The following is a 14,303-nucleotide window of genomic DNA, read 5'->3' as shown; positions in this document are numbered from 1 at the left end:
TGATTAATTTAAAAGGGTATTTTTGTCTAATCAAATAAAGTAAGAATGTTTAAGTCTTTTTATAAAATTAAATAAAAAATATATTTTTATTTTATTTAATTAAAGTGGTGTTTTAGTAGAAGTGGTGATATAATATATATAAAGAAATAGAAAAAATTAAATGTTGATGTAAAAAATAAATTTCACGTAACTTGTTACTACTTATCCATATTTTAAACGTATCGGTACGTATGAATTTATCATCGTATTGTAACAAACACCTTTGTTGTCAATGAGTTATAGCTCAAATGGCACAGTCTCCCTGTACTCAATTAAGAGGTTGCGGGTTCGAGCCTCCTATCTTTAGTAAAAAAAAAAACACCTTTGTTAATAGTTGAAAAATGCGGCAAGTCAGGTCTGGTTGGCTAAATTGCCATTCTATCTACCACATTAAATTGGAAAAATATTTCTAAAATAAAGATATTAGTAAAAAGAGAATGTGGTGATTTAATAACTATTGAATTTGTAATTTTGATTATGTATGAACTTCACTTTCTTAATTTAAAAATAATTAAATTTTTATTTTGTCATTTTACATATCTCTTCAATTTTAAAAAACCTAATGCTATTACTTTAAATTATGAATAACGTCGAAAAAAAAAGAGAAAACTAAGAATAATGCAGTACAAGTTTTTTTTGGGCGATAGCAATCTAAGATTTATTTTTTTATTGCTTATAATATCTCTTTATTTGACAAATTAAAAATTAATTTATTATAAATTAAAATTTTATTTAAAAATTTATTATTAAATAATAAATTATTATATATACATAAAATATTCAAACTTCACAGTTATTTAAGGAGATTAATAACTAATTACTAGATTAACTCGATCGAAGTTGGATACCAAGACACTGTTTAAAACTAAAACATGGAAAAGAAAAGTTACAGAAAGGCCCAAGTCAGCAGTAACAGTGCTTCAGTACAAGGGAGAGCAGGGCCCCATGACCTTCGGGATGGATCTGGGAACATCTGGACCCACGTGGCTGAGAATTATAGACACGTGGCGCCACACACACAGCTTTGACTGTGGATGCCATTTCACTACACAGCAAAAGCTCACCCATGTACTTTTTTAATTAGCAAAAACTAAAACCATTTGTTTTCTGCTGCTGCTGCGTTTTGACCTACCAAACAAGAAAGCAAACGAAATCCCTTTCCTTCTCTGTTGTTCCGCCGCTACCCTTCTTCACTCCATGGCCGACAAGCCTCAATCCCTTGCTGAGGTTCCGTTCCTTAACTTCTCATTTATCACTCTTTTCTTATCTTTCTTGTCAGTTTTACTCTCTACACTCGTCGATCTTTTCTTAATTTTGGTATATCTTAGCTTATTCAAGTTCACTCTTTCTTTTCCCGCTTTTAAAAGCTCTTTTTTAATCAATTTAGAATGCGTAAGTTAGAAATTGAAGCTTGATTCAATTAATTCACAGTAGGGATTATTTTGTGCTAGCTTGTGATTGGATTCAATTTATAGTTAAAAGTTTGTGTTTGCTTCCTTTTTAATGTGTGTGTATGTTTGTGTTTTTTTAATTTGGTTTTAAAGTGTTTCATGATAAATTAAGCTTATTATATGTTCTGGATCTTGCACAAAACTTATGGGATAATCCATGACATTTTCTAATCTGTTGTATTGTATCTACCTGAAATTCCGGAAACAGAAATGCGAAGTTAGATCTATATCATGGGAATTAGGACAAGTCCCTTTTATTGTCCAAATTAACTTTGTTCTTTCTATGGGAGCTTTATTTTTCCCTTCCACTGTAATTCAGTCTGTTGTATGACTGAAGAGTTTAGGTTCTTGATTTCTACCGTATTAACAAGGTACAGTATACAAGTTTTCTCATATTATGTTTAGTTTCTAATATGTGTTTATTAGCTAAGTTTCCATCACTTTATTCGTGGTAGATGATATATCATTTTATAAGGAACGCAGGATCTCATGTTTATTATCCAATGGTTATGTCGTGTGAAGAAATAGATAGACACCCCTATCTTAATTGGGCTTGGTTCTAGTAAAATTCAAGTGTCTTTGGAAACAAAAGTTGTGATGGAATTGAATAGAATTCTTGAATTAATTCAATTCTGAGAGTTCTTAGGTTTGGAATGAATTAGAATATAATTGAATTGAATTGTGTAGAAGTAGTTTAAAATGAGAATTATACCCTCAACACTTCAACACCAGTACCCTATTGAAAAACCCACAATAGCGAAGTTTCAATTCCAACTCTTCATTGAAGAATGCACATTTATACAGATAAATGGTCATATGTAAAATCCATTACCCAGAACCACCCTTTTCCCACAAGATCCCAAAGTAAGTTGTTGAAGTTTTTGCCTAATAAGCAAGACATGGCTGACTTTGTGATTTAGTCTGTCTATTCTTTCTTACCTTGTTTTTAGTTGAAGGAGTGGGGTGGTGATCCAGAATGGGAATATGAGGAAGAGCAGATCAAATAATGATGATGGAAGTAATGATGGTGGTGGTTTGTTAGAGTCGCTTCTTGTGTAGAAATAAAAGAAGCGTTAGATAACACTAGGGTTATATTTTGCTATTTTAGTTTCTTAATGAGGATAGTTTTGGTATATAAATTTTTATGTATCAAGCCATGAGAATTGAATTAGAAATTAGATCCATTTTGGTCTGATTTGTATATAGCCTTAACATGAGAATCGCATCCTCATTAGAATTGAAATCTTTGCTGTTTTTTAATACCAAAGCGTGAAATAGAATTCCAATTTTCTAGAAATTTCTATTCCGAGAGTTTCCAAACAGGCTCTTGTGTAGTCCGTTTTAAACTGCTTTATATATATAATATATATACACACACACTCTTATAATAGATTTCTGATTCTTATGTTCTGTGTTATAAATGTGATGATAGATATTTTTTTCCCCAACATGCAGGAATATTATGTAAAGGATAAACAGGAGAAACCTGTTGAAGCTAAAGAAGTTGAAAAGGAGTCTGCTCTGGAGGAAACTGTTGTCGAGAAGACTGCGGAGGAAACAACTCCTGTTGCTGCCACGGCTGCTGAGGAAAGCAGTGAAGTCGTCCCTCCTCCTGAAGAGAGCACGGAAGAGCAAAGTAGTGGAAGTGTTGAAGAAGAAAAGTCTGGTGATGAAGATGCAGCTGAAGAGACCGCAGAGATTAAGGTAGTTTTAAAAAATTTTGAATAAAAGGAGAACTAGGTCCCTTAGGAATTCTGCAGAGGACTAATGGGTCCCTGAAAAAGAAAAGAACAATTAAGTCTCTGAGGATTACTAACATTGGACACATTACATTTCAATCATGCTTGATGCTCCTCCTTTTGTGTTCAAGATAATTATGTTCATATTTGTGTTATTGTTTCCAGCTTGAGACTGCTCCAGCAGATTTCCGTTTTCCAACCACAAATCAAACAAGGCATTGCTTTACCCGATATGTGGAATATCACCGGTTAGCCATCTTCTTTATTGTTGGCTTTTATTTCTATTGAGCTGATTGTTTGCACTTTCAGAAGAGGCTCAATCTCCTTTTGTTTTAAACTATGAACTTCTTGTGCAGATGTGTAGCTGCAAAAGGAGAAGGTGCACCAGAATGCGATAAGTTTGCTAAATATTATCGCTCACTTTGCCCTGGTGAATGGGTATGTATTTTTACTGGACATTATTTATTTATCCATCTATTTTTTTTTTTTCGATCAACATTGTCGATTATCTATTGAATAACTAAGCATTGGGTCTGCATGTCTGGTAAGATTCATTTACTTAAATTTCTTCTTGCTTATGTTAAGTTGCCATGTGTTTGTGGTCTTACTGGATACTTTTTCGATGAGATGGAGTTGCATTGCATCTTTTACTTTGTTGGTAGTTATATAAACTGACAGGAAATTGCATCCTATATGCTACTAGCCTGCAACTATGCTTTTCTGTGTTCTAAATTCACTCTCTATGATGTCTGACTTCCTGTTAAATCAGAAACGTGTGAAAAGTGACAATAAGGTAGCAATTATAGTTATTAAACATGCCGGGATAGTTTATTGGGATAAATGAAGAATTCTTGAGTACATCTTTTGGTAGATGTTCTTATTACATGGACAGATGGATAACACTTTGGACACTTGCAGCTTTTTTGAACATTCAGTTAATTGCTCTGTTCAGCTCTTCCATTGTCATATTACATTCTGTCATGCATCTCCTCCTTCAACTCTTGTGGCTTGAATACTTCTATTCAGTTTATCCCTGCAAATGTTCGACATACATACTCATTGCTATTGATAGGACCTGAGCTGTATTTGTATATCATAGAAGGAAGTTCTGTAAGGTGTTAGATTGGGGGAATATCAAGGAGTGTTAGTCCTAAAGTGCTGGGGACAACAATATGCCACTTAAGAGACAGAAACATACTGTATGAGTTGGTAAAAAGGGGAGAATATTAGATCTAAAATGTGGGAGGTCCGAAAGGTGGTAAGCTGAATATTGGCTTGGACTGCGAGAAACTATGCTGATATAGCAGTATAGCACTTGGAACCTTGTTCTCTTATTTCTGTTCATATTATCCATTCCTTTGGACAGATAACTGACTGGTCGCAACTCTGATAGTATGATCATTCCCAGGATTTTTGTTCATTTTATTGCATGAAGTACTGGTTCTTATCAGCTACCTGACAATGCAATTCCATCTAAAGATCATTGTAACTTTTTGAAATGATTAGAACCCTCTTTTCTATATAGTGATTAGTTCTTCCTTTAATCAAGAAGCCATATTTGAATAACTTATTGCTACTTAGAACTGGTTATACTAGGCCCACAAGAAAATGAAGAAACCCTATATATTTGATTTGGAGCTGGAATTCTAATATGAAATTCAGCTCAGAAAAGAGTGTGGAAAGAAGATTGAACTTGTAAGCAAAAGAGAGAATATATTCAAAGTCCTGGCCAATTAGGTGATCTACCCCTATAATTAACCCCCTTACAGAATTAAAACCCTCTAAAATCTCCTGATCTCACATTGCCTATGCACTGTCAACTCAGCATAACCATAAACCATCTGATAATGTCCTTTCACAATTTTAGCCCTCAAGTAGCTTAGCCCTCAAGTAGCCTACTTCACTTCTTTCAATTCTTTCTTGCATACACTATATTGGGATTTTGAATTTCTAATACTTGTCAACCATTTTTCATAGGAGGTTAAAGTGTATAAACATTTCACTGTAGAATGTTAGTGTTTGATACCATTCAAGGAGTTTAGTGGTCATAATAGTGTATATGGCTTAGATCGGGACTGAAATTAGACGGCATAAAAGCTCAACGTCGCCATATCTGTAATGTTTGCATTAGTTTTCTCGCTGTTTAAGATGGATGCCTGATTAGCAAATTTTGTTGACGATTTCCATCAGATCAACACATAAATCTTTTTTATTTTCGTTATGTGTGTTTGTTTATGTTATCATTATTATTTATATTGCATTCTAAGGGTCTATTGTGATTTCTTAATTGTCGTGGTATCAGATTGACCGATGGAATGAGCAAAGGGAGAATGGAACATTCCCGGGCCCACTGTAGGCTGCACTTGTCTGTAACCGCTGATTCAATTTTCTTGCATTGTTGCATTTAAAATTGCTGGAGATAAAAAGCACATACTTTGGGAGAAATGTTGTCCATGTCAGGCATTGGTTTAATAAGAAAATTTTGGCTGTCTGTTTGAACTAGTTTGAGCTGTACAAATTCCATGAAACGCTTCTGGGGGGAATTTCCAGAGGTTGCTATATTATTTACCGGATTCCTTACTGCCTGAGGGATTTTGCTCTAGTCAACTATCCCCCAAAATAAAGGTAAACGAACGGAAATGATTAAAATATACAACTTTCTTTTGTTTAATTTTATATTATTATAGTGCTATATTTTTACTAATGATTAAAAAAGCGGAGATGAGGCGCAAATATCTATATGAAAGGTAATTTTCAAATACTAGAACACTTCTTTAGTTTTTTTTTTTCGCTCTGCACTTATTAGAACGCTACACTAATAATCGAATAGATATAAAGTTTTGATGGTAGCAGAAGATAATCGACCTCTCAATGCAGCCCTACGGCCTAATAAGTAATAACTGGTGTCCTCAGCAAACAAACACCATACACACAAATACTTGCAAGTTATTGTTACTAGGATTTCGATCCATTTCATAATTGATTACGATCCTTGTGTAACAATGCAAGCTTTGCCCTAAGAAAGATGCCACAGGGATATTCCTGGCAAACCCAGATGCATGAGTTGAGGAATATCTGAGGCCTAGGCCAGAAAAGGATCTTTTTGCATGGATGTCAGCAGACATGCCGGGAATTAACTCTGATGTCATGTCACATTGCCTAGCTTTAAACCCAAAACCCAAGCCAATGACAAAAAGACGAAGAAAATGTTGGCAAGAGAACACAGAGGACACAGGAAGTAAGAAAGCAACTGGAGTGTCTCCTACAAGCTAGGTTCATTAGAGAACTCTCATATCAACCGAGTTGTCAAACGTCGTCCTAGATAAGAAAGCTGACGAAAAGTAGAAAATGTGTGTATAGACTACTTTGACCAAAAGAAGACCCGCTTTAAAGATGCCTTCCCACTACCACACATCCATAGAATCCTTGAGGTAAGCTCGGGTTACTGATCCTATCCTTTATGAGTGCCTATTCTAGATACAGCCAATAGTTATACCGTAATTACCTTTGAACTGAAAATTGCGGGTGCCTGACGATCGTGATTTCTGCCAGTAAAGAATGTCATAAAAACAGTCGCGTTGTAGATATAGTCTCTAAACCGACAAAAATCCCTTTCGTACAAACGTTTTGGGTGTCACAAATAACAAACCCCTTAAAAATTGTTAACCGAGTATTCAAACCTCGGGTTGTCTTCTCAAGGAACTGCGAGGAAGTATGTTCTTATTATTGGTTATAAAGGTTGTAATCGGGGTTTAGTAGGTAAGAAGCAAGTAATTTAAATGACGAGTGAATTAAATGGCAATTAAAAATAAATAATAACTGTAAAACAACTTTTGGCAAGATAAGGGAAATTAGAAGTCCAACTTAGTTATCCCTCTCAACAATAATGAAAGTTGTATTTTAATTCTACTTAGTTAACCTATGAAGCAAAGGTAAGTCAAGGGACTAATTAGTTTGACCTTCGAAGCATATTTATTTCCTAGGAAAAAGTTGGGATTATTGAAGTTCAGATCAATTAGCAAGATAACGATTATCAATTATGCTGAGTTCGATAATGTTGAGTCACTGATTTCTTAACCAAGACCAAAAGGGAAAAAAGTAAATTGCTGGAATAATAAAAGTGTCCTTAGATGGGAAGCAATGGCAACTTAAATCAAAGAGAACAATCATAAACTGAAAATACCTTAAATATCATTAATTCAAATAGAAATCTGTAACATGGAATAATTCATAATTTAAATTATAATAATCAATTCAAATATTGGAATCAAATAAATAAAAGTAAAATTGAAATAAAAGAACATTAAAACCTGGATCCAGAGTTACTCCCAAAACAAGAAGAAGTCCTAAATCCTAAGAGAGAGAGAGAATCTCTCTCTAAACTAAATCTAAATCATGAAAACTAGAAGTTGGAGAGCTCTCTCTGAATGGATGCATTCCTCCACTTTATAACCTCTAATCTATGCTTTCTGTACTTGGATCTGGGGCAAAAAGGGCTTCAGAAATCGCTGGGGGCGTATTCTGTAAATTCTGATTTGTGGCCTCTGTCACGCGTCCGCGTGGGTCACGCGATCGCGTCATCTGGAGCTTTTCCTTTCCACGCGGTCGCGTCAGTCACGCGTCCGCGTCATGGGTGTTCTACTCAAGGCGCGCGGTCGCGTCAGTCATGCGGCCGCGTCGCTGCTTCTTTGCTTCTGGCACGCGATCGCGTTGTCCATGCGATCGCGTGGATACCAGTTTCCTTAAAGCTCCGTTTTGCCTTCTCCTTCCATTTTTGTATGTTTCCTTTTTCATCCTTTAAGTCATTCAGCCTTAGGAAACCTGAAGCTACTCAACACACTAATCACGGCATCGAATGGAAATAAAGGTAATTAAAATAATTAATTTTTTTAAAGCTTAGGAAACATGTTTTTCACAATATGACATAATAAGGAAGGAAAAGTAAAACCATGCAATTAATGTGAATAAGTAGGTGAAGAGTTGAATAAATCACTCTAATTAAGCACAAAAGAACTCATGAAATATGAGTTTATCAACCTCCCCACACTTAAACACTAGCATGTCCTCATGCTAAATCCAAGGTAAATAATTAAGGTTAAAGTGATGGAATGTTATGAAATGCAACCTATGCTAAATGCATCTACCTATTGAGTCATGCAATTCTAATTCATCCACTCATATATAAAGCCTACATGTAGTCAAATTATTTCACATTCTCAAGGAGATATATATACATATATAGCTAACCCTCAAATAATAAAGCACTTTTTTGCAAATGAGATGAGAGAAAAAAAACTTGCAAGACAATCAGAGATAAATGTTAATGAGCTTTTGAACCCTCACTGGATTTTGTGTTTTCTCTCTAATCACTCAATGTTTATTGGGTTAATCACTCTATTCTTCTTTTTATTCTTCCTTTCTATAACCTTGTTTTTCGTCTAACCAATCAACAATTATAGAACATAGTCATACCAAAACTCATGAGGTCTTTAATTAAGGTTGTAATGGGGTCAAGGCAAAGGGTAAGGATATATGTATAAGGCTAAGTGAGCTAATAAGTGAATCCTTAATTAGACTAAGATCTCACCTAACATACATACTTAGTAAAACAATGCTTCTTTACCTATTCTCCCTATTTTCTCGCTTTTGATGTCACATGCTCATGTTTCAATTCTTGTTTTTATCCCATGTGCATTGCTTTTTTTATTTTGCATTGGGGGTTCTTTTTTTGTACCCCTTATTTACATGCTTGAAAACTAACTTTTTTTTTTCTTTTTTTGGAATACACATGGTAATTTTAATTAATTTGAATTTTCATGAGCCTGCTTCCCAAAATTTTGAGTTGCTTTATTCTTTTTAATTTTTCTACCTTTTGTCTTTATCAACTATGTTCCCAATAAGTTTCCCACATTCTACTCTATTTATAATTTTCTATCTTAAGCTAACCAAGGATTCACTTGGGATTTTCTTTTGTTTTTCTGTTTAAGGCTAGTAATTTGGCTAAAATAGAATAAGGGGGTTTTTAAAAAGCTCAAAGGGGGCTAACAAAGGTGATGTAAAAGGTAGGCTAATTTGGGGGTAAGTGAGCTAAAATCAAATGATGGCCTCAATCATTATTTTGAGATGTACCTATATTCTATAATCGGACATATAGACTAAAACAAAGTAAAGAACAACAGAATAAGAAAGAAGGTTGGAACACACAGGAATAAAAATTATGGTTTGAATGTAACCATACAGTTAAGCTCAAAACTCACAGGCTATGTGTTCTCTAGCTGAAAAATCATTTATCACTTATGTATGTCATGCAGGTTTAGTTAAAAATTCTCATTATTCTCTTAAAAAGTAATTTATGGTAGCCTTTGAAGTTTTAATATTTCTCCTTGATGAAATGTTGTCAGTTTAACTACATCATGTAATGCTATATATACAAGGTTTTATGGATCTAAATCTATTATGTTCAAGTTCCTAGCTTACTCTTTTTTATATTTGTCAATTTAAACTAAGCTATAACTAAGCTATCTTATGTAAAAAGGGTAAACTATACTAATTGATCCACTAATAAGTTAGAATTGCAAACTAAACTAAATAACTAAAATGAACTAAATAACTAAAATATGAACAAAAAATGCAAAATGCAGAAAATAGAGTAAAATACACAAGTAGCAATGTATAAGTACTCAAAAAATAACAATAAAAGAAAAAGAGAAAAATACAGAAAAATATCCAAAATAAAAGAAAAAGTATGTAGTAGTTCACCAAAATAAACGCCAGAGATGGCGACCTCCCCACACTTAAAATGAAGCATCGTCCCCGATGCTCAATCAAGCCGGGTGTGAAGGAGTGTCATCACTGGTAGGGATGGTAGATGGGGTCTCTGTGGCGGTGGTGGGCTGAGAGTCTGGCTGCTGTAGAGGGGGGACTGACTGGATCGGGATCTCCGGATCTGCAGCCTCAAGCTGATGTGGGGCCTCCTGCTGTGGTGTAGCGTGCTCTGTGCCTGCCTGCTGATGAGTCTCCGCCTGGGAATGAGGCTCCTCCTCGTGCTCATCCTCCTCCTCCTCTGATGGCTCTGATGGTGTGTCGGGCTCGGAGGGGATGTCGGCACCCTGTCTGATCATCAGCTTTAGATGGGAATAGCGTCGCCTGCTGCGACGCTCCAATCTCTCATACCGGCGCCTGTTACGGCGCTCCATCTGATCAAGCTGGCGGAATAGACGGTGCACGAGGTGATAAACCGGCTCAGAGGCGGGTGGAGGTGCAGTGGTGGCAGCAGGGGCAGCTGGGGCAGCTGGGGCAGCTGTGAATGAAGAGGGTCCAGCAGACGGAGGGGCTGTCTCATCAGTAACAGTGACAGGTGGTGGTCTGTAGCCCAAAGCAAGGAAGTTCCTGCTGTGAGGGATGATCTTCCTGCAGTCCGCTGCTGGTGGTCGCTCATCGGCATCCTCCCAAGGCACATCAGCCTGACGGCCTAGCCGTGTAACCAGATAAGGAAAGGGAAGGGTGCCTCGGACGTGGACCCTGGCCATATAATGCCGGATAAAATGAGGCAAGTACAGGTCCTTACCCTCCAGCACACACCAGAGGAGGGTGATCATGGCAGCCGGGATCTCAGTCTCATGAGTACTCGGCATCACATAGTTGCTCAAGATCTGATGCCATAGCCGAGCCTCATCATTCAAGTACACTCTCTTGATCCCTCTATGCATAGTGGTGTCCTGACCCATCTCCCAAGGAACAGCAGGGTCGAGAGCTATCCGTGCCTTCACAGCATCCCAATCAAACCGCATCTGGCCCATGTCCTCCTCAGCCTGTGCATAACCATCTGGCTGATCGGACTTGGCTGGGAGCTGGAGAATGGTCTCTATGGCCTCCTCAGTGACCAGAATTTGCTTTCCCCTCAGGTTCACTGCATCTAGGGTAGTAAGGTAGTAGTTTCAATAGAATTCCCGGACCCAAGATGCATTGACCTCTGTCAGTGGTCTCTCGAGAAAGAACCAGCCCCTTTTTGCTTGATTTGCTCAGTGGTGTATTGCTGGAGGGCTTCTGGAATCTTCAAGGTACATTCCAGGTATAGATTTCTGGAGTTTGCAAAAGTCGGGTACTTCAGCTCGCAGTACCGGTTTGCAAATTTTATAGGATCAGTCAAAGGGAGCAGCTGGTCAGCTTTTTTCTGCTGTGTGAAGTTCTTCTCCCGCCATGAGGAATCGTGCATTAGAGCAATGATGGACTGGGAGGAATCTCCTCGCTTGCGCTTGCCAGTAGCCTTGCCTTTGCCTTTCTTTTGTGAGGCAGACATCCTGAAAAACAGAAAACCAGGAAATGGATAAAATAGAAAAGCAAATAGGCAATTTAAACAAAGGAAACTCAAAGCGGTAAGGGAGAAATAGAATAAGGAAAATGAGTAATTGAAATGTGATTGAATTAATGTTAAATGGAAAGAAAAAAAAATCAATATGCCATAGTGAGAAAGTTAGAGGAAGTGAAAGTGATCAGAAAAGAGATCAAGAAGGTTAGTATGGTAAAAAGAAATTAGTAAATTAAAATTAGTGAGTTAGGAAAGTAAGTGGCATAGAAAAAATTCCATATAACAAGGATTCACAGGTAAGAATAGAAGTACTCATAATCGAATAAAGAAAACAGGGTGATGCTGATTCGAATAGAAATAAAGAAATCAGAAATTGGAATCAGTGAATCACAAATGCAGGTTATGAACCAGGAAATCAAAGAGGAAAAGAAAGTGGCCCTAGTATTCATGAAATGGTTTGGGGGAAGCAGAGTAAAACAGAGTTGCCAAACCAAAACAAGAATGAAAACAATTTTCAAAAAAAATTTGAGCAGCATTCCGGCTAAAATTGGATTGTCCCGGAAAATAAACAGCAATCATATCAGTTCATATGAATTAAAAAAATCAAGCTGCATGTACATAGATATAAAATAAACATAAAAACTCAATGTAAACAGCAGCAACATACAAGAAAGCAGCATATGAATCATGATTATAGCAGCAACAGATTTGCACATAGGATAAAACAGAAGTAAGAACAGTGCAAGTAAACAGACCTAGATCCACTAACCACAGCCTAAGCTACCTAACAACCTAAAAATCCACTACAACATGCAAGTCTAGCTATCCTAATCATGAACATAAACGGAATAAAAAATACAGAAAAGTGACGAACGGATAAAAAAGGGTTGCGTGTTGCGGAATCTGGTAAGCGAAAGGGGTGGAACAGGGAAGAAGGTGGCTGCGGCGGCGTCCGGCGCGGTGATGGTGCACGGCGTCGCGGTGGCGGCTGAGGGGGCAGTGGCGGAGGGAGGTATGAGGGTTAGTGAGAGTGGAAGAGGATAGGGGAAGGGAGGGTGGTGGTTGTTGCTGGCTGAAGGGGGTGGTGGCGAAGAGGGGGGCACGGCTGGATGGCCGGCGGTGGCTGGGCGGTGCTCGCGGAGGTGGCTGTGGTGGAGAGGGGAGGAGAGAGGAAGAAGGAAGAAGAGAGAAGGGGAGGGGGTGGTACGGCGGCGGCGTCTGAGCGGCGGCAGCGTCGGGGTGGTGGCGTGGTGGCTGGCCGGCGGTGGCTGGGGGAAGAAGAACAGAGAAGGAGAAGAGGGTTGGGAGTGAAGGGGGGCTGCGCGACTGATAGGGTTCGCGTGGCTGGGGGGTTGTATTTTCGAATCCACGCGGCCGCGTGGGGCACGCGGTCGCGTGGTTGGGGTGAAAATGGGGGAGACGCGATCGCGTGGGGCGCGCGATCGCATGAGAGGGGGGGGAAAGAGGGGTGACGCGATCGCGTGGGTCGCGCGATCGCGTCGCTGGAATTCGTGCTAAACGCACGACTTCAGCGCCGTTTCAGCGCAACTCTCTGTCTTCTTTTGGGGTGATATGCAATCCATGTGATGCGATCGCGTCGCTCACGCGGTCGCGTGGGATTGGTATTGGGTAAGTGACGCGATCGCATGGGGCATGCGATCGCGTGGGCCAATTTGTGCGAAACGCACAAGAGCCGCACGATTCCAGCCCAACTTTCTGTTCGTTGGATCCTTACGCCGATATATATATCACGCGGCCGCGTGGGTCACGCGGTCGCATGGGTGGTGTTTTTCGCGATATGACGCGATCGCATGGGGCATGCGGTCGCGTCATGCAACCCTTTTTTTTTTTAACTGAAAAATGCAGGATGCAGTGATTAACATGAATGCTATGCATGATTCCAGTTAATGTTAAAATAAAAAAAAGGGTAAATTGAAAACAGTAAACAAGAAATAGATTGAGAAAGAAGCGACCATACCATGGTGGGTTGTCTCCCACCTAGCACTTTTAGTTAAAGTCCTTAAGTTGGACATTGGAAGAGTATCCTATTATGGTGGCTTATGTTTAAATTCGTCCAAAAATTTCCACCAGTGCTTGGAATGCCAATAGCCTCCGGGGTCCCAAACTAGGCATGTAAAGCTTTTGAGTAGCTTCAAACAGATATTCAGCCTCCCGGGATGACGAATGTCAGAATATAATCCATGATCCCAAGCTGTGTTTTTAGATCCACCTCCGTTTTGATTTGTAAGTTTCCATTCTGGCGGGTTAAAAAGTAGAATCTCACCGTGGTGACCAAACGTTCTCCGTGATCCATGCAATTGAGCATGATGCCAATCCGTGTACTTCGAGGTGAAGCGTGGAACCTTATTGAACCTGGTGCACCAGTTCTGAGTACGAGCCAATTCCCTCTTACTCTTAAAGCCGCAGAGAGCTCTAAGTTGGCCATCTGTTTCAAGCAAACCATATTCAAGTGAATAAGTAAAATTATAAGTTAAGGATTGTACCCACTTGAAGCTTGTATTAGGTGGTAATGGCCTTGGGATAGGTATTTTTGGTGGTTCTGCAAGTTCCGTTTCCTTGTGCTCTTTTGTGAATTCTTCCACTTCTTTGCAAAGATCTTCAATTGTATCTGTATCCTGGTCAAAGTCTTCTATGTCTTCCTCATCACTCGAGTCATAAATTGGAGGTTGAGAGAAATCTACCTCCGCATCATCTTCATATTCACTTGGGGAAAATTCTTCGATCTCAGAGAATTCACTTGCGGAC

The 14,303-nt window shown here is 38.5% G+C and overlaps 1 protein-coding gene across 2 annotated transcripts; it reads left to right on the top strand.

Annotated features, from left to right (window-relative positions):
• Positions 1 to 1,083: 1,083 nt before the first annotated feature.
• LOC107609225 (cytochrome c oxidase subunit 12, mitochondrial) lies at positions 1,084 to 5,900 on the top strand. Of its 2 annotated transcripts, none has more exons than XM_016311101.3 (5): positions 1,084 to 1,266; positions 2,946 to 3,194; positions 3,395 to 3,477; positions 3,586 to 3,667; positions 5,532 to 5,900. In XM_016311101.3, exons 1-5 carry the CDS (start codon positions 1,237 to 1,239, stop codon positions 5,583 to 5,585), a joined length of 498 nt encoding a protein of 165 aa, XP_016166587.1. In that variant the 5' UTR covers positions 1,084 to 1,236; the 3' UTR covers positions 5,586 to 5,900. The 2 variants fall into 2 exon arrangements, 1 of the variants encoding a protein (XP_016166587.1); XR_015892195.1 differs by having other exon boundaries at positions 1,110 to 1,266; positions 3,586 to 4,102; positions 4,638 to 5,900.
• Positions 5,901 to 14,303: the final 8,403 nt, after the last annotated feature.

This window comes from Arachis ipaensis, chromosome B7, assembly GCF_059453495.1.
Source record: "Arachis ipaensis isolate K30076 ecotype BB chromosome B7, ASM5945349v1, whole genome shotgun sequence".
Taxonomy (NCBI): Eukaryota; Viridiplantae; Streptophyta; class Magnoliopsida; order Fabales; family Fabaceae; genus Arachis; species Arachis ipaensis.
This window is presented reverse-complemented; position numbering and strand designations above follow the sequence as displayed.